Here is a 21,634-nt window from a genome sequence, read left to right as displayed (position 1 = left end):
TTTGAAGTACTTTGGTTGAATGATATATGGAGTAATTCATTTTATTAATTTAAAAGTACAATTTGGGTTTTAAGTTCTGTTATGTATATTCACAAAGCTTTGATTTTGGAATGTTGCATTTAATTAGACTGAGGTATATCACTTATTGCTGGTTGGCCAGAAAAGATTTATCATGAAGTGCATGTATAATTATATTAATTAGAACTAATTTGTTATAAACTTTAAGGAAGTTATTACATTTTATTTTAAATATTAACATTTGCCTTGTCCCGAGGCCTTGATTCTGTTTGTGTTTTTATTAATATTGCATGAAGTAATTTTATACAAGACATATCTTGTTAATTCCAATTGGATAAAAAGAAATTACCAAAATCTTGTGGGATTTGTAAATTATTCTGTGTTGTGATAATATTGAAATTGGAACCACTTGCCCCCTTTCTAACTACTGTATTCAGGCACTTTTCTTGTTGGCAATGCTAACTTAAGGCTTGTAGAGGAATTGAAGAGAAAGAGCCTTTTTTCCTTCTGTAAAACATTTGATTGTTAATTTGCCAATACAAGATCTGTGTAAGTCGTCATGAAGTAAAATATTAATCTTATTAATTTACTCTTCATGGCTCATGCCATGTTAGAATATTGGAGAACCTATGTACAAGGCTAGAGAATGCTGTGATGTGACTTCATGTTTATGATCTGCTGAACTCTTAGTCTCAGGCAGGCAGCTATGGGAGATAGCAAGCAGAGACCAGTGCCCCCCACACAGATCTGCAAAGGAATGGAGCATGGGTAAAAGGACAAACTGTAGCAGATTCATCACTTGGTCACCCTTGCATGTTTCCTACCTGCAAGTTCAGAATGATATTAGTTAAAACCTGGGAGTAGACTACCTGCTTCTCAGCTCTTAGATCATGAATACAATTGATTTAATTTGTATTTATTAGTCACAGTTTCCATTATACTTTTTAATCTTGGCCCCAATTCCAGAATTTTTTTTTGTTTTGGAAGAGACATAAACATTCTGTCATTGCTTGGTTATAATCACAAAGAGAATTGTTGGCTAATTAGAGTTTCATTGTTCCCCTGATGGCTCAGTGAGTTTACAAAGTGAATGGCTGAGTCATACAAACCAGCATGAGCCTGTTTTTGATCCTCAGTCTATGCTGCAGTTAGTTAACCTAACCCAGGGATGAGGTCAACTGTAACACCCAAATGGATGAATGATTAACCAGTTCTCATTTTTGGAGTTTTAAAATTTTATCCGCCAAGGTTCCAGATCCCAATTGCCATCCACAGACTGTTTCTGCACTTGCACGTGTGTAGACATTGGATGAGGCCATGATTGAGCTCAGCTGAAACACCAAATAGCCTACCGACACTGTCAAGGCTCACAAATGGCAATTGGATGAGGTACCCAATGGTGACTGGTGATCGTGAAACGACACTTCAGCAAGGAGGCAACATCTTCAAGACAGGAGGGGAAAAATTGATGAGGAAATAGATTATGGTTGTAAAATGCTGGTGGGCACCAAAGGTTTGAGATGGATTTGCAGTACCAGGCACCACAGCCCAGTGTCCAGAACAACTCTCATGTTGAATCTTCAATTTTTTTTCACTTCTCTGCTAAAAAACAGTGTACATTAATGAAGCATGACACTAACTTCCTGTTCTTTGTAATAAGTACATGTTATCCTTGATCAGCTGTTATTTCTGCCAGCTCGTAAGGACCCAGGCATATCATTTCTAATGGTGCTTGAGAGTAACAGATGTAGACCCTGACACTTTCCATGCTCAAAATTTTTATGATTATGTGATAAACATTTTACATCTTTATTGGTCTCACCATTTACTGTGCAATGTGTTCCTAGATAAATTAATAAAGCAATTTACTCAACCATATTACTGTCAATTTTAATGTTAAACTGAGTCTGCAATGTTGCTTCCACCATGATTTAAATACAGAATACATTTACTAGTTTCTATTCAGAAGTCATCAGCATTACCACTGAGTAATACTGTCCATGGTCTGAGATTATTAACCAATCAATCATGAATTTTGTGTTATATAGTGGTTCTCTTGCTATGTGCTGGTATTTATTAATACTAGGCACTAATCTTAGATAGATTAGTGCTGGAGGATGTGGAAGCTGTTGGATAAATACTCCCAGATCATCTGTTCAGGATGCCAGGTAGCATGCGTTACAGTTGTCAGTTTGCCTCAGTGGTAGCACTCTTGCTTCATAATCTAGGCTGACAGTTTAATATAGTACTGAGGGTGTGCTGCATTGTCAGAGGTGCCATTGTTTGGATGACAGTAAACTGAGGACGGGTGGACATAAAAAATCTCATGATACTGTTTGAAGAAGAGCAGTGGAGTTCTCTTGGTGTCTTGGCCAATATTTATCCCTTAACCAACATAATCAAAACAGATTAACTGGTCAGATTAACTGATCATTGCCTCTTTTTTTAGCACTTTGCTATGTGTAAAATAGCTGCCATTTTGGCCTACATAACAATAGTGACTACACTTCAAAATAATCAATTGTCTGTGAAGAGCTTTGGAACATCCTGAGGGCATAAAAGATGTTCCATAAATGCAAGTTTGTTCTTTTAATGCTCTCCACAATCCGGGGGGAGGCTGGTGGTAGTGTTCAATTTCTTTGCCTGGACCCTTTGTGAACTTCTTGAAATGGTTTGTAATGTATGGTCTGGGGCAGAACAAAGTTGTACCCATTAATTTACCTCAGTAGTTCTTCAATATTACCCCACCTTGTTGCTGAGGCGTGTATTTCTTAGGCACAGTCCTGAATTATTGTGTTATTCACTGTGTTAGCATTTCCTCTTTTGGCGCACTTAAAATCCTGCAGCTTCTACCTCTTGAAGTTCTGATCAGCTGTTTGGTCACAGTTAACTCTTCCAGCATTGCCTCACCTCCCCTGTGAGCTGCATCTGAGACATACAAGTTATTTCACTATCACCATAAGTTAACTGCTTTGACTGCCTTACTACCTTTATTGACCACTCTTGACAGCCACAATTCTTTACTGTTATTATCATCTATAATACCTGTGTCTCCAACTCGGGTCAAGTCCAACTTTTTAATTGTTGCCATTAAAATGTAATTTTAATCTCATTACTATTCTTACCATTGTTCATGCAGTTTGTTCCAAGATAAATTAAGTAATTTACTTCACTTTCAGTTTTGATGCTAAATGGAATTGGTTCTGTTCTTTTAACTTTTGGATTTAAATACAATATATATTTACTATTTTTAACTTCGAGGTTATCAGTATTATTATCAAGTTAGTACTGCCTATCACCTGAGACTACTAACCAACCTTCTGCTTAGCTTTACCCCAGTAGTCTCTGCACATAGTCTACTCCTGTTAATTCAAAATTATTTTTTCATAGAATCATAGAAATTTATGGCACAGAAGGAGGCCCTTCGGCCCATCGTGTCTGTGCTGGCCGAAGAAGAGCTATCCAACCTAATCCCACTTTCCAGCTCTTGATTCGTAGCCTTGTAGGTTGCTGCACTTCAAGTGCATATCCAAGTACCTTTTAAATGCGGTGAGGGTTTCTGCCTCTACCACCCTTTCAAACAGTGAGTTCCAGATGCCACCATCCTCTGAGCGGAAAAATTTCTCCTCAACACCCCACTAATACTTCCACTAATTACTTTAAATCTATGCCCCCTGGTTGTTGACCTCTCTGCTGAGGGAAAAAAAAATTGTATCCAGTGGTACAAATTAAGCAATTTTGATAAAGCAGCACAGGAGGCTTTTTTGCAAAGTTTCAATTTGAATTAACAAATAATTTGAATTGAACAATTTCAAATTAAGACAGGCTGGGGTAGAAATCTGTCTTGGGTGATGGTGCGAAACGGGCAGTGTTGGATCGGCCGCCTGTTTTACACACCTCCTGATATTTGGTCCTAGTGAAGGCAGTGGAACTGATTATTGGGAGGGGAGTTTTTCAGGCGGCTGATGATACCGCCTATTTAGTGCTACCACCCAACCAAGACTAATTTCTATCCCACAGATTGTGTTTTCGAAGAGTGTCTGAATACAGATTGAAAAGACAAGGTGGCACTATTGCAACTTTGTTGTACCTCTTTCCCAATTACAAATGAATCTGTTCTCCTGCCAATCTCACCAATTTGCTTTATGAAGAGCTGAATGAATGCCACAATGTATCTTGAGAAAGCCAACTCCAACAGTACAGTCATTACCTTATTGGGACTCCGAGTACGCAAAGCCCTTGCGATAGGAATCACAAACTTACAAAGGCCTATTTTTTTTTAGGATCAATGTTTATTGATATGTACTTAACGCTTGAGTGTCACCTGTTTTCTTGCTTATAAACAAATAAATTGTCAGTTACCAGTCCAATACAGTGCTTCGTCATTGTTTATAAATAACCTCAGATCCACTGCTGACCACTCCCACTAATGGCTTCAGGCTGTGGGTGACACTATTTGGTTACGACTAATATTGGACATCATAACTGCAACCTATACAGCTGTAAGAAGAGAGAACGCTGTAAATAAGAACAAGCGCAATGCAGAACAACACTCTTTAAAGAGCAGTATGCTACGATTTCTCATATCTCATTGTGAATATTCTATAGTGACAATCCATCAAATAAAGAATGTTAATAGTTTTGTAAAAAATTTAACAGCAGGATAATTCTATTTTTACAACAACGGGGCTACCTTTTTGAATGTGACTGAGCTAAAGAGATTCTATCTGCATATTCCCACTCATGTGCAACATAAGCCTATACCTGGGAGCCAAGGATAAACTTGCTAATTGAAGCAGAGACTGTACATCAAATTCGCTGCTCCTCACCTCCCAGCCACTGTACACATGCAAGTATGGCTTTGTAATTAAACTTATACATTTTGAACATTTTTTAAAACTAACAGTGGAATATCTTTCACATACAGTATATTGTCTAAAAAAACTATCCAAAAGTTGGGAGGAGGGAATCATGCAGGAATTTTGTCAAATCCAGCCAAAATCATTTGTTTGAAAATGGCACTGTCATAAATTGGTAAGAGCGCAGGAATGTACAGGCTGTGTGCCAACTGTTTTCTTGCTTTGTACAGAAATACCCAGATTAATTATTTACCTACCCAATTCAATTCAACTCTTCTTCCTGTTAGGAAGTTTAAAGCATTCATTTAGTACCTAACACTCAGGGCATGCTCGAGATTGGAAATAACAGGCACGAGCCCATGCCCAGCTGTTCTGTGACTCAATCTTTGAAGCACCAATGTGCCAAGCTAATTTTTTTTTAAATAAGGAACTGACTCCTACTAAAGTATTCGATCCAGCTTTTACCAAAGTCAAATTAATGACATTGGGAATTAATTGCTCCATCAATTAACTAGCAGCTCTCCCTCTCTTTCTTGCATTATAAACAATTATAACAGCAAAAGTTTTTATGAATGTATCAAGAGAAAGAGAGCGGTATAGGGGAATGTGGGCCCATTAAAACACGTATAGTAGAGATAATAATGGACAATAAGGAAATGGTAAACTTGTTTAATGAGTACTTTATGTCTGTTGTCACAGTGGAGAAAGAGGACAAAATATCAGCGGTACAAGGGAACCTAAAAATAAGTCAAGGGAGGAACTTAGTGGATTTAATATGAGTTAAAAAGATGGTAATGGAGAAAATAATGGAACTTAAATAGACAAATCTCCAGGACCTGATGGTTTTTGTTTGTCCCAGGGCATTAAAATTATAGGGGAGGAAATTGCAGATACGTTAGTCATAATTTTCCAAAGCACTCTAGATTCAGGAATAGTGCCTGTGGATTGGAAACTTGTAAATATCATTTCATTAATTAAGAAGGGAGGGAGAAAGAAACCAGATAACTACAGACCTGCTAGTTTAACAGCAGTTGTGGGAACATTACTGTCTAACTAATCTACCATCAGGGACATAATGGACTCGATGTTAGGAGGGAAGCGGGTCGGCAGCGGGGGGTCGACTGGGCGCGTGGGCACGCGATCGCAGCCTAATTGAAGCCACTTACCTTGGCTTCCAGGTTTCGCGCTGGAAAGCTGCGCAGCGGGCGGACTGACTGCGCACCCGCATCATAGACTGTCAGCTGGAGGAGCCCTGTTTAAAGGGGCAGTCCTCCACTGACTGATGCTGCAGAAAGGAGCCAAAATTACAGCATGGAGCAGCCCAGGGGGAAGGCTGCTCCCAGGTTTAATGATGCCTCACTCCAGGTCCTACTGGATGGGGTGAGGAGGAGGGGGAGGACAGAGAACTTCTCCCCGGCAGACGGGAGGAAGTGGCTTGCCTCTGCCACCACGAAAGCCTGGCTCAAGGTGGCAGAGGAGGTCACCAGCACCAACATATCACGCACCTGCATACAGTGCAGGAGGCGCTTCGATGACCTAAGTAGGTCAGCCGAAGTGAGTACACTTACTCATTCCCCTACACTCCGTCTGTCACATCACTGCCCCCACCCCACATCTCCTTCTGCATTGCCAACACTACTCTATCACAGCACTCCTCACACCCACTCAAAGCTCATCCTCATCTTACCTGCACTTACTCACCTCACCAGTACTCATCCCACCACTACCACTCAACCCAATCCTCATACAATCTCATGGCTCTATCTCATACTCACCCTCTCATGCATCTCTTTCACGGTCAGCCGCAACCAACCTGCCACTACCTGTGCTGCAGCCACAGGGCATGCATCACATATGTGTAGTGGGAAGCGTAAGGCAAATGTGTCGTGAGCATGAAGGGGATGCACAAGGGTGTTTGAGGGTTTGTCATGGTTTTTACTTATATTTGATTTCTGATCAACTCACATTACATATTATATTGTCACCACTACTGCCACGTCTTTGCAAATCTTGTCTGGTTTGTGCAATAATGCCCTTTCCTGAGGATCACCAAGAAGACCCACAACTGATGCCATCCATTGTGTCACTGCAGAGTGGGTGTAGGTGTATTTGCTGGGCTCTTTTGAGCAGACGACTGAGAGACATCGACGATGTCCCCGGTGGCACCCTGGAAGGATGCGGAAGAGAAGTTGTTGAGAGCAGTGGTGACTTTGACAGCGACAGGTAAGAAGATGGTGCTCGGGCCAGCCGGGAGCAGCTCGGCATGAAGGAGGCTGCAGATGTCCACGACTACATGTTGAGTGACTCTGAGCCTCTGTGTGCACTGCTGCTCAGAGAGGTCCAGGAAGCTGAGCCTCGGTCTGTGGACCCTGTGGCCAGGGTAGTGCCTTCTGCGACACATCTCTCTCTGCGGTTGCCCTCAGTCCTGCTGTGCAGGTGGATGTGTCACAGCACTGTGTTGTGGAGCTCCACGTGTCAGAGGTGGACGGCGTGGCCGGCGAGGCTGGTGATGCCGTTCATCCTCTGAGGAGGTCATGACTGCAGCTATGGCGGCCCCCATCCAGAAGATGTACGTTTGAGGGGGTCCGCAAGGTAGTTAAACGTGTCTGCACACCGGGGTTGAGGTTGCAAGTTGGTGAATTTTATTGTTAGGAGGAGGGTGGTGGAGGCCAAACTTTGTCCAAAGTGACAGAGTGGCCTCCTGCAATGAGTGAGGGTTCCCCCTCCCCCCAACCTGTCAAATGGACCTTTGCAGCTGCCACAGGCTGATGGGTGCAACACGTCCATTTCAACTGGGAGTGTTTTCCCCAGTAGGGGAAACACGCTCAGTTGAGATGAAAATCCCACCCCTCCTAAAATATCCTCCAAATCAGGTCTCCTAACGACCTGAACTATCAAATTAATTGCCTTAAGTGGGATCCCGCCGGCTTTAATTGAGTCCCGCATGCGGGGGCTGCGCGCACATCTAAGTGCGTCACTGGGGAACCCGGAAGTGGGCGGGTTGGAGCCGGGCTCCAGACCCACCCCAGGATTCCCGATTTTTGGAGCCCCCCACCCCCCGCCACAAACCCGCCGGCTCGGACGTCCAAAAATCGAGCCCAGTGACTGAGCATTTGGACAAGCATGAGCTAATCAAGGAGAGTCAGTATGAATTTATGAAAGATAGTTCATGTCTGACTGATCTCGTTGAATATTTTTTGAGGAGGTCACTGGCACGGTGGATAGGGGAGTTTCCACAGATGTTGTCTATATGGACTTCCAGAAGGCATTTGATATGGTTTTGCACAAAAGGTTCTTAACAAAAATGAAAGTGCATAGAATTGGAGGCAACCTTGTGACATGGGGTAAGAGACAGTGAGCAGGATTGGCAGGATGTGACAAGTGGTGTTCCCCAGGGATTTGTACTGGGGCCTCAGCTTTTCACCACATATATTAATGACTTGGTTTGAAAGAATAGAGAGTTGCATATCCGAGTTTGCAGATGACACTAATTTAGGAGGCACATTAAGTTGTGGCAGATGGGAGCAGGAAGTCATGAAGGAACACAGACAGACCAAGTGCTAAGCAAACCTACAGCAGATGAAGTTCATTATGGGGAAGTGTGAGATCATCCACTTCGGATTTGAGAAAGTCAAATTAGAACATGTTCTTATTGGAGAGAGACTAGGAACTGTGAATGAGCATAGGGATTTAGATGCCCATGTACACAAATCACCAAAAGCAAGTGCACAGGCACAAAAAATAAACAAAAAGGCTACTGGAATGTTGGCCTTTATCTCGTGGGTAAATAGTTAAAGGGGAAGGGGATGCGATCATGAAGTGGGTGGGGGAAAGGTAGGTAGATCAGGAGGTGGGGGGCGAACCAAGAGAAGGTCGATTTGGAGATCAGGACAGGAGACGATTGGGACATCGGCATCGGGAGGGGGTCGAGGCAACGCTGCGAATGATGTGGCGGGGGGGGGCCTGTGGTTTTAATGTGGAGTGGTTTTAATTACAAACTAACCTTTTTGGTGATGGCCTGCAGCGATCTCTAAAGGCAGGAAGAATGAAAGAAAGATAGACTTGGATTTACATGGCATCTTTCAAGACCTCAGGATGTCCCAAAATGCTTTACAGTCAATGAAGTACTTTTGAAGTGTAGTCACTGTTTTAATATAGGAAAAACGGCAGCCAATTTGCGCACAGCAAGGTCCCACAAACAGCAATGTGATAATGACCAGATAATCTGTTTTTAGTGATGTTGGTTGAGGGATAAAATTGGCCAGGACACCGGGGAGAAATCCCCTACTCTTCTTTGAAATAGTGCTGTGGCACCTTTTACGTCCACCTGAGGAGGGCAGACGGGGCCTCGGTTTAACGTCTCATCCAAGAAACAGCATCTCCGACGGTACAGCACACCCTCAGTATTGCACTAGATTTTATGCTCAAGTCGGTGGAGCAGGAATTAAACCCACAACCTTCTGACTCAGAGGCAAAAGCGCTACCAACTGAGCCGCAGCTAACACTTAAGAACCACCAGTTAGGCCGCATGTAGACCTGGTATTCCTGAATGCAATTAGCCCAGTGCTGGCTGCGTTCTGGACCACTCAATTTTGCACAGGGGGCCTCATACAGGTACTAGGCCCCTTATTTGCATGTGCGAAGTGTCCAACACCTGTTTCGGGCATGGGCCCTGCACCGGCTTCGCTCAGGGCATCCCAATTTTGCACAACTGGCCTCAGTGTTTGGGTCTTTGCAAATGAAAATAAGGGACCTAACGGCTGTTTCAAGTGCCGGCCCTGGACCCCTATTTTTTTTTACCTACACCAATACGACAGGCGGCACTATGAACACGCTCTTCCTGCCCGGCCTTGGAGGCTTAGGCACCCGTTTAGCTCCCAAAAAATGGGCTCGGCGTCATTGAATTTAAAGGCCATGGAGTCAAGAGCTGACAAAAGCATGGATAAGACTTTAGTTTTAAGAAATCAGCTAGAGTGTCACCTGTGCTTTCTGACTTGAAACTAATTTGTATAATTGTATTTAAAATAGGTTGGCGGGCTTACTAATATATCAATTTCCCTTTGGATGCAAAGGACATATGTAAAATATAATTTCTGTACAATAATTATGATTGGCAGATACAGAAGAGCATTCATTAAAACTATTTTGAATGGAAGAGGATAACCTTGTTAATATACATTATATATAGGAATTTAGGATTCAAAATTACCTAGAGAAGGAATCATACATTCTCGTACACTGCTAATTTTTTTCCTGATATTTCAACTGATCATTCAGGTACAGGTATGAGACTCAGTAGTAACAAATTCTTATTTCTCACAATATGAGATCAGCTGGGAACAAAATGATCACCAATGGTAAGAGTTCAGGTGGGTGTCTGTAAGGCCTTATGCACCACCAAATTAAGCCTTATTCCCTGCTGTTTGGCAGGGGTGGAGTTCTCACCCTGAAGACAATCTTCTAGTCATTAATGGCAAGCTATTTTTTTCTCAAAAAAAATGGAAATTGACAGGAGCTGTTTAAAAAACAGTTTTGAATTCTGTTGGTCTGAAAGCCACATATGTTCATTTAATTGACTTTACAACATTTGGAAAAAATGCCATTTCGAAAAACTTATGCTTGATCTGCTGTTGCTTCCAAACAGTTCACAGAAAACGGATAAATCGACCTGTCCTCCTAACAAAAGTTACAGTTCTCATACACTTTGTGGCATTCAGGATTGGAATTATCATGAAAGAACTAAAAGGTCCTGGGCATCAGATTCCAAGGTCAATAAGTTGGACTTTTCTATTTCATTGGATGTCATTTTTGATTTGACAAAAATGCCAATTATTCAACATACATCCCTTTAGTTTCCTTTTGGGCAAGTTGACCAATTCTACTCTTTAGATGTATGAAAGTAGCTGGGGGTGAGGAGAAGAGCTGGACTTCTCTCCTTTTTCCTTTTCTCCTTATGAGGAAGCGTTCTGTTTTCACTAAGCTTTTTTCTCTACCAATGTGATTGAGACTGGAAATGGGTCATGACAAATCTCAGATGTGGTGGCAGTGTGGCACTTATCACTAAATCTCACTTTGGTCTTTTCCCCACTCCTCTGGTACCTTTGAGCACCTCAACTTGCTCCACCCCTCTCGCCTCTCCTTTAACATCCGCGTTCTCTACAGTCCACCCAAGCATCACTCCAAGTTTCGTTGTGATATGCTCGCTGCTTTCCTCCCTCAGCCTCTGCACCGAACAACACCTCATCCTCTGATTTCAACCTCCATCTCAACTCACCTTGCCCTCTTTCCTCTGAATTCACTGCCTTCCTGTCCTCCCTTAACCTCTCCCTCCATATAAACTCTCCTACCCATATTCACTGCCACCCCCTCGACCTTGCCATTGTACATGGCCTCTCTATTTCCATCGTCTCAATCACAAACGAGAGTGTGACTGCCCTTGCATGGTTCCACTCTTATCTATCCATTCATAGCCAGATATATCCTGCAATGGCTTCTCTTCCCACCCCTGCACTGTTGCCTCTGGAGTTCTCCGTGGATCTATCCTTGGCGCCCTTCTATTTCTCATCGACATGCTGCCACTTGGCAACATCATCCACAGACATGACATCAAGTTCCAAATGTACGCTGACATCTTACTTGACCGAGCTAAGCTTCCAATGCCATATCATTTTTGAAATAAAGACCGCCAACTTCCACCACCGTAACATCATATGTCTCCTCCCAAGTCAGCCCATTTGCTGCTGAAACCCTCATCTTTGCTTTAGTTACCTCCAGAGTCGACTATTCCCACACTTTCCTGGCCTGCCTCCCATCCTCCACCCTTTATAAGATTATGCTCTGCTGCCCGTAAACGAGCAAACATCAAGTCCCGCTCACCCATCACCCATGTTCCCTGTCCTATGTTGGCTTCCGGTCCACCAACGCCTCAAATTTAAAAATCAAACCCTCTCATTCAAATCCTTCCATCCCTCACACCCCCCTCCCCCCCCCCCAAACTCCGTAACCTCCTACAACCCTCCAAAAATTCTGCGTTCCTCCAGCTCCAGCTTCTTATGCCTTCCCCACTCCCTTTGCCCTAAACCTTTCTACCTCTTTCCTCCTTTAAGATCCTGCTTAATACACTTTGACCAAACTTTTGGTCACCCCTCCTAGTATCTCCTTCTTTGGCTCAGTGTCATGTGAAATACCTTGGGACGGACGTTTTTCTATGTTAAAGGTGCTATATAAATATAAGTTATCATTGTAAACAGAGTTAGCTTTCAGTAACAGTGGCTGGATATCTGGTGTATTTTCAAAACTATGCTCTTGCTGCTTGACTAATTTAGTGGAGAAAAACATGAAACATAAAAAAAAACCTCAATGACTTCTGGCATTTTCCACTGCAGATACCCAGCCTTTGTTGTATTTAGTATGTAATGAGGATATTCATAATGTCTTTAAAATTACTATGTCCATACACCATATCAAAGAATTTAATTAAGGAATCTTACAACACCAGGTTATAGTCCCAACAAATTTATTTTAAAATCACAAGCTTTCAGAGATTATCCCCTTCGTCAGGTGAATGAGGGAAAGCTTGTGATTTTAAAATAAAATAAATTGGTGTTGTAAGATTCCTTACATTTGTCCACCCCAGTCCATCACCGGCATCTCCACATCAAAGAACTTAATTAGCAAACCTCCAAATTAAAGTCCAAAAGTGAATTTCACAAAGTAATCGGCACATTTCTGAAACCCCATGTTTGCCTTCGCGAGTCAACACAGAAACAGCAAAAAAATAATGTTGCATATCGACAAAACCGATTAGGACCAATAAATGCAAAGAACCCTTTCTAGCATAACGATCCACAACAATTCTCCAACAGCTCCAGTTTGCATTATTTGGACATTAATGTGCAATCCTCGCACCCAACTCACTTTTGTAACATTTACTACAACTCCCAGAAACCCGCGCACTTCAGGAAGCAAAACGTCATTCCTCGCAACGCGCGGTTGATATGAAGCATGCGCGGTCAGTGAGTATTTTTCGGCACAGTGCGCATGTGGAGTAAGAAGGCTGTTCTTCCCTGTCCGAACAAAGGGGGCAGTATAGAGACGAAGCATGCGCAGTGAATGAGATTTTTCGGCACAGTGCACATGCGGAGTTACAAGGTTGTCCTCCCCTGTCCGACCAAAGGGGGCAGTATCGAGGCTCGCGAGCCGAGAAAACGAATGATTGGCTGTGCTCTCCGGCGATGATCTTACGGGTTAGAGTTGGGTCTGACGTCACGCTCGCATCAGCTCAGCCATCCAACGCATGCGCCGTTCAAACCCGTAGCGATCCAGGCGAGAATGCGCAGCAGCAGATGCCGATCACAACTACCCGGAGCATGCGCATTAATATCAAATCTTGGCCTTTTCCTTGCGCATGCACGGTCGGGACTTGGCAAGAATTCTCTCGCGCGCGTGCGCAGCTGGTCTTTTTTTTTCCTCTTTCCCCTTGTGGCGCTTGCGCAGTACGTGTGATGTGTGTGGAAAGTTTGCGCCAAGTTGGAGGCAGAAAAAAATGTAAAGCGAGAAGCCTGGGCTCCGAGTGTTTGTGTATGCGCTGGCGGGCTTCAGGCAGCTCCAACACCCGGGGAAGATACCGCCTGCCACCCGCGGCCTGCACCTCCCGACCCTCCGTCCAGCCACGGGATTATCTGCTTGATGGTTGTGTCTCTGGGGTTTTTTTTCGCACGGATGGAAACCGAGCGGTTCGACACGAATATTATTGTCGCCCAGGGAAGGCTTCATGTCGGTTAGGCCCCGGCCGAGGCCTGGCTTCGCCGCCGCCGCCGCCGCCGCTGCTGCTGCTGCTGGTGGACCCCGTTGAATGCGAACGACTGGGATTATTGTGGAATTTTTTTTTAAAAAAAACATTTGTCTTTCTTTCTTCGGTTGGCGAAGAGAAGCGGATTGTGCCCTTCTCCGTGACGGATTCTGTGGGTGTTCGTGACGGCTCGGGGGGCTTCCTCCATCACCGAGCTGCTGCTGCTGCTGCCTCTTCACGTAAAAAAAAGCGGCGGTATTGAATGTGGGATAAAATGGAGACGAAGACGATTGTCTACGACTTGGATACCTCTGGAGGGTTGATGGAGGTGAGATTTGCTCGTTGTCCCTGATCGCGCCGAAACAAATCTGCAGGCCAGGTTTAAATTAAAAGGTGCAAAAACCCTCCTCAGAACAAATGGCCTCGATCTTTCCTTTATTTTCATTCGTCCTTTTGTTATACATTCTGGAAATATGCACATCATCTCGGTTATTGAACGTGGCTTGGGGAAATTAATAAACGTTTCAATTTAATCTTGGATAAATAATGGGCCGCAGATTCACCTAAATATTCGCATTGAGCCGCTTTCTTATTTTTTTTTCTCTTTTCCCTCCCCCCTTCCTCTCTCCCTCTCTCCTGTTTTTCTTTTTGATGCAGAAAATCCAAGCGTTGCTGGCCCCTCCGAAGAGTGAGGAGAGCGACAAGAAGGCGAAGAAGCTGGAGAAGGAGCCGCGGCGGAGCGGCCGGGCCACCAACCACGACACCTGCGATAGCTGCAAGGAGGGAGGAGACCTGCTCTGCTGCGATCACTGCCCGGCCGCCTTCCACCTTCAGTGCTGGTCAGTTATTCTGCAGCCGCGGCCTTCCCTTGCTGTCCTACCGTCCCCTCTCCCAGAGAGGAGCCTTTTGGTCGGGGGTTTTCATTGCCCCATCCGGTGGTGGGGTTATCCAGTGAAACCCGGTGCAACGGTCTGTTTATTCTTCTCTTCCTGTTGGCTTCCCATACTAGCAGCCCATTGCTGGTGCTTCCAGACCTTCCCTGCAGCCTTGCTACCGACGGGTTTAATGTTTAAATGTGATTTCCAAGGCTTGCACGCAGAGTACGGACCAGGGTCGTTGCTTGTGTGTCTTTATAGTGGCTGCTTTCTGTACAGCAGTAAGCTGAGGTTAAACCTCTAGTCCTGACCTGCTCCCTCCTCTAACTGGGAACTGAGCGAGGCCCGGAGCCTCTAATCTGAACTTTAGATAGGTGAAGGAAACTGTAAATGCTTAAACGTGTCGCCCCGTTAATTAAGCGAGGTCCTGCTGTCACTCGGCTCAGGCCTAGGCTGTTACCGAGCCATCTTTTTCCCCACACCCCCTCCCTTGACTTTGCAAACAGGGGCTCACGCGGACAGGTTGTGTGTGTGTGGGGGGGGGGGGGAGGAGAGGGGTATTATTGACTAAACACTCGTGTCTATGTTTTTCTTCTTCATGGCCTTGTTTGTACTCCGAGGCCGCTTCCTGTTGTGTTCACAGGCCTGGTCCCTGAACACCATTCTCTGCACCCGAGGCGGATGCCTTCCTTTCCTCCACTTTGTGTGTTTGCAAATACGCAACATGGCGACCTCCGTTTAAATTATATTTTCGATTCGCAGCGCCATTTTAGTTGACTTCTCGGTTCAGGGAGTTAGTGTCAGATTTGGACTGAGTTGGCAACGTCCTTGTTGATTTTGGAAAGAAGTGAGGGAGTTCTGAGGCAGCCCTGGGACGTTATTTTTCGTTTATTGAGATAGCTTTTTCAAGATTCCGATTTTAAAAAAGAATCTTTCCTCCTGAAAGTGCTCATATTATCCTTCTGGGTTGTGGAGCTTATTACCTTGGCATTTCATGAAAGGCATTCCATTCTGCCTGGTAATGTAAGCACATCTTAAATCTTTTTTGGCACTGATCGAGTTTTTAAAACCTTTTTTTACTTTTAAATATATTTGTGGTACTTGGATGGTCAGTATAAAGATCCAACATTGGCTTATTCTTAAAATATTAACTTGTGCCTTTTGTTCAAAATATTTATCTACATCAAGCGGAACAAGTGATACTTTTGCTAGGCATACTGGTATGTGGAACTTTAAGTTTGGGTACAAGGATATATCTTCAGTTCAATCAGTTTGGTGTCTGAATAATCTATCACATCTCCCCCCTCCTTTTTTGTTAAACTGATCTGGTAGATTCCTAGAGTCTCTCCGGTGGAAAAGGCATTAGTTCATGGCTTTATCTTGCATACATAAATGACTTAAATTCTTGTCACCCATACTATTATCTAGTTTTATCTGCCAATTTATCCAAATCAATGGTTTGCACAGGAATACACTTGAAGCATTTGACAATGTTGAATTTTAGAATTCTTGTGTTTTATTTCACCAGATAAAGCATGCTACATTATTCATAACCATATAAGTTATGTCCTCAAATTTGTGAGATTTGTATTGATTTATAGTATTTTCTGAAATCTGGAGATTTTTGAGCAACGTCCATTTGACATTGTAGACCCTTAATTAGACTGTAAATAAATAGTTAGGATTTTGTGATCATGTTTCTATTAACAATGTCCTTAGCTCATAAAAGCAATTTTAACTGAGCACCAGAAACCGTATGTTTATATTTTGGTATTAATGATGTAGAAAATTTAACTTTAGAGGGTTTTACCTATGCTTGTGATTTTTATGGCTAGTATGTAAGTAGAGCAGCTTTTTTTCAAGTAGAATAGTTTCAATATGAGCCCTGAATAATACTCTATTAAACCATCTCATTTTGGTTCGGTAATAAAGATTGAACTAAACCAAAATTTTACCTATCAATTTCCACTTTCCCTTTTAACCAACCGTGATCATTATTGTCTTTACGATATTCACTTTCCTGCTTCCTCTCCATGCTGATTGGGCAAGTAAACTTTGGATAGTATGAACAAATTAATGTCATGCAGAATAGTGGCATTTCATCAATTGCAAATGTTGGCACAGGATTAGAATTCAAGAATTTTTGTTCTTTTTGTAATAAGTAGGGGAATGTGGCAGATATCAAGAAGCGGAATCTCTTCTGTATGGATTGTATGTTCAGTTGTAAACCAAAAGTCTGTGGCCATTTTAATGAGTCAGTGGAAGCATCATTATAGGGCACTTTTCATCAGTGGTAAATTCCTAACCTATTCTGTGGTTGTTTTGTAAGATGTTAGCTTTTGCATAAATTTGTATGAGTTATTTTTGAAGTTTTCAGTCTAATTGAGCATGAAACTCGCAATTGTTTTTGAATTCAGGAAGTTGCAGAAAGCTTCTTGCTGCAGGGGATATGGTCAGTTTTACGTTTTTAAGACTCCAGATAAAATGCTCTTTGTGGAACCCTGTCAACTGGCATATACTGTAATAAAGTGTGCTAACTGGCAGATGCAGTAAATCTTAAATATGACTTTTTCAAAAAACAAATACAGTGGCTTTGTCATAATTGCCTCCATTTAATTATGGATTTTTGTACTGTAAGATTGAAATCTAACTGGATTGGAGCACGTAGATGTGAAAAAATTGTTCTGATTGTGGGCAAAGGTTGCATTTATTGCCCATCACAAGTTGCTCAGAGAAGGTGGTGGTGGGCCATCTTGAACTGCTGCAAGTTCTTGTGGTGATGGTGCTCCAAAAGTGTTAGTAACTGTTCAGTACCAGCAACATTATGCTGCTTTCACTTAATGTTAACGTGCTCATTGGGGGAATCTTCATAAGTGGGATTTTTCCAAGTTCTAGAATTCACTTTTATCAGGTCACATTCTCTAATATTGCATCATGAATTTTTAAAGGGCATTGTTTATTCTTGTTTAAAATGGATACAACTGATTAAGCCCATAAAATTGGTTTGTATCAGATGTCATCTATTGCTTTGCTTCTGTCAGTAGTCCTGGAGGAGGAGGTTTATTGTGTGTCTGTCTCATCCGCTTTGTGTGATGCTGTACCTGTATTTTAAAGCCAAACCACTGTATATAGTCTGCTTCAGCATGAGTTGTGTCTTTTTAATTGAGCTTCAGTGGACAAAATGGCCAATCCTGTCTTTTTGATTTTCTTTTATAATTTTGAATCTTTTCATTTGTTTAAACCTGTGGTTGATCCTTACATTTGTACTAAAAGAAAAATGCAGTTAAAGTAGCACATTAGGATGGAATTAAGATCATACATATGGGGTATTACCCTTGTTTAAAAAAATGTGGTCTTAACTGGACATTTGGAATTACAGCTAATAGTATAGCTGTATATGAATGTATCAGGCTGCGCATTATAGGGGCTATAATTTTGGATGGCAGGAGTCTTGCTATAGCAAATGTTCTTGAATGAGTTTTACCATTTGCAGGCTCTCCCTGTGCAATTTCAAAGCTTGCAGGTTCAAACAGGAAGATATGAGATGCTGTGCCAAAATTTGCTGGAGACACATATTTGTATGTTGGGGTTTAAGAATAGCCTGTATCCCTTTTACATGACCACACAAGATTTCAGGTATTCCTTTGGTAGATGAATAAGCCCACAGGTGATTCTCAAAGCATTGTCAAGTCATTCCAGAAACGTTAGCCTATACTGTACAATTTTCTAAGTACATACTTAGCTCGATGTGGGATTGTAAAGATTTTGATTCTTAAATTCTACCTGTTTAATGAGAGTGAACATTTTTTATGGCACAAGATACGCCCTCTTGAGAGCACAGAGTAAACTTTGAGCTCAGTGATTTAATGTTTGGAAAATTTGGCATTCTGTACTCTTGGCTGATACATTTCTCCTTGCTGTCTTTCATTGCTCCTGTTGAAGTTTGTTGGAAGCTAGAGATTAATTTTGGCAATCCTAGAGTACTGCGGAAGAAAAGTGTAAAGATTATATATACCTACAGGGCTCCCCTCAACTTTAATAAAACTAGTGTTTTGCTAATAGTAGTTGCAGAAGTTGATCTGTTCTTTAATTTCCACAGTTGGTATTTTTGAGTGGTGTAGAGCACCTTCAATTATTACATTAGCAGGGAGAATGATCTTTTGAAACCTTAGTGGTAATTTTAGTTGAGAAGTTCTTTTGAGGAAAGGTGCCAGTTGAAATGTTTGGGAAAGATATTCTGTGCAACTGACAGTTTTATCGATTTTTGTTTAGTAATAACACCTACTAATTGACAAATTTTCCAGTAAGCATCAGCAACGCAATGGGAGCAGTGATTTTTTTTCAAGACTGCAATCTGATTGCTTTGAGGACTGCAGTCTTGTTTCTGTATCAAAATTAATTAGGTAACCAGATGTTTAAGTCTTAATACCCTTGGAATAAACAAATGTTCTTATTGATTCTGTAGCTTTCTTCACTTCCATTTTAAACCTTTGCCTTTGGAAACTAATATATTTTGTGCAGAGATTTTGCAAAAGTTGTGATAAAAAGAAATGCTGAAAAGCACAGAGGAGAGATAATTTTGCAAGGTTCCCAGCATAGAGCCTCTATAGTGATGAATGTGGTAGTGGAGTCAGGCCCAGTTATAGCCCCTATGTTTCTGACCCGCAGTCACCACCAGCAAGGCACTGTGCTGAGACCCTCCTCTTGCAGAATTACCCCCTGAAGAAAAAGTACTGCAGGTCAACTAGCAAGAGAAAATGGTTAACATTTTAGCTGTGACACCTCATCACACAAAGGAATCTGTCTGAAGGCTACTTTTTCTCTTCAGACGCTGACTCACTTTCTGTGTATTTTTCTCTTATTTTATAAAAGATTGATTTTATAAAAGGTTAATTATGTAATTTGAAAGCCAAAGCTCATTTAGTACTCGAGAGTTAACATATAATGGTCCCCATATAACCTGTAGTACCATAATGTGTAATTGATGCATTGTAGCTAGTTCTGCATTATAGAACAGGGTTGTTAAAATGATAAGACAAAACCCAGAAACATCTTTGACAATGCTAGCACAAATGTGCAGACATTATAAAACTAAACGGGATTGAAAGACCCTGCTTATTAAGGATATAGCTTGTATAAATTCAGAAGTCTGCATGTTTATTCGGACACCATTAACATTTATCCCTCAGTCAAGTTCACAGTTTGATAATTTCAGGTAATGCCACAAAGGTGGTGACTATAACAGAGGTCATTGTGACCATGACTAAGATGGTGAAGACAGTTAATTGTGTTGTGAAATTACTTTGTGTTTTGCCATTTGTATCTTTTCAGTTGTGAATGGGATAGGTTTCGATGATATTTTAAACTGAATTATTTCGGGCCATTGTTTGAGGATTTTTAAAAATCTTCAGAAAATAATATTTTGTGGACCATTAATAGAGGTTTTCCAACACTTGAAAGTAATGCCACATTTGTTGAGGCTTTTTAAAAAGTATTATTTGGCTAAATATTTAATAGCTAAAGATATATTGGATCATGTAACTTGACGTTTTACTAGATTATTTTTGAAGACTGTAGGAAAAAACATAATGTTTGTGCTCTTGTGTGTTCTCATTCACCCATTTTTCAAATAGAGTACTATAGAACTCAACAGAGGAAAAACAATGCAGAATAGTTCTGTTTTCATTGAACACAATAGTACGTTATATTCTACCGTTGAAAGCTTTTTGCCTCTGTATTTCTTAAAGTTAGATAGAGTTTGGTAAGTTTAGTTGGTGTTTGAGAGATTGATCCTTAGTTTCTTTTGCATTAGCATTATTGGAGTTTAAGAAAATAAGCACTACATCGGTATCTGCCTTAATTATCAGCATGATTTAAAGTCATTTATTGGAAAATGCAGCTGCTGGTTTTAGGTTCCTTGATTATACTGGCTATTCTTGTTTTTTAAGTTTGAAGTTAAAATGAACAGGGCTAATCTGACGCGCTCAGTTCATTTGAATACTCCGCACTGACTTTATTTGGCAAGAGGTACTTTTTGTATTTGGCCAAAAAAAATGATTATGGTGTCACTGGACTGTCGCATGAACCTAGGTAATGCGTCTTGGTTTGTTAGCTAACTTTATGACTTGTAATGCAGAAAAAAAGAAACTTTGCCCCTCTGCCCAGAAATTTCCTCCAACTAAATATTGAGAAGACCGAAGCCGTTGTCTTCAGTCCCTGTTACAAACTCTGTTCCCTAGCCACCGACTCCATCCCTCTCCCTGGCCACTGCCTGAGACTGAACCAGACTGTTTGCAACCTTGGCATCCTATTTGACCCTGAGAGGAGCTTCTGACCACATATCCACTCCCATCACCAAGACCGCCTACTTCCATGTCTGTAACATTGACGGTCTCTGCCCCTGCTGAAACACTCATCCATGCCTTTGTTATCTCCAGACTTGACTTCCAATGCTTTCCTGGCCGGCTTCCCATCTTCCACTCTCCATAAACTTGAGCTCATCCAAAACTGCTGCCCGTATCCTAACTCGCACCAAGCCCCGTTCACCCATCATCCCTGTGCTCACTGACCTACATTGGCTCCCGGTCCGAGAGCGCCTCGAATTTAAAATTCTCATCCTTGTTTTCAAATCTCTCCATGACTTCACCTTTCTCTAACCTCTTCCAGCCCAACAACCCTCCGCGATCTCTGCGCTCCTCCAATTCGTTCCTGTTGTGTATCCCAGATTTTAATCACTCCACCGTTGGCGGCCGTGCCTTCAACTGCCTAGGCCCTAAGCTCTGGAATTCCCTCCCTAAACCTCTCCGCCTCTCTACCTCTCTCTCCTCCTTTAAGACGCTTCTTAAAACCTACCTCTTTGACCAATCTTTTGATCACCTGTCCTAATATTTCCTTATGTGGCTCGATGTCAGATGTTGTTTGCTAATGCTCCTGTGAAGTGCCTTGGGGCATTTTACCACTTTAAAGGTGCTATATAAATGCAAGTTGTTGCTGTTGTGTAGTACATTTCAATTAAAGACAGCCAATTAGTAAAATGCTTGTTTTAAAGGAAAATGTTTACTTTGACACCGATTCATTGAACATGCATTGAA

The 21,634-nt window shown here is 42.1% G+C and overlaps 1 protein-coding gene across 1 annotated transcript in view; it reads left to right on the top strand.

Moving 5' to 3' along the window:
- The first annotated feature begins 13,365 nt into the window (after positions 1–13,365).
- phf12b (PHD finger protein 12b) overlaps positions 13,366–21,634 on the top strand; it is a 76,142-nt gene continuing 67,873 nt past the window's right edge. The window contains exons 1-2 of the mRNA XM_068008239.1: positions 13,366–13,996; positions 14,326–14,507. Coding sequence (XP_067864340.1) covers positions 13,931–13,996; positions 14,326–14,507 — 248 coding nt within the window. The 5' untranslated portion in view covers positions 13,366–13,930. The remainder of the gene's footprint in view (positions 13,997–14,325; positions 14,508–21,634) is intronic.

Source organism: Heptranchias perlo, chromosome 28 (genome assembly GCF_035084215.1).
Source record: "Heptranchias perlo isolate sHepPer1 chromosome 28, sHepPer1.hap1, whole genome shotgun sequence".
NCBI lineage: Eukaryota > Metazoa > Chordata > Chondrichthyes > Hexanchiformes > Hexanchidae > Heptranchias > Heptranchias perlo.
This window is presented reverse-complemented; position numbering and strand designations above follow the sequence as displayed.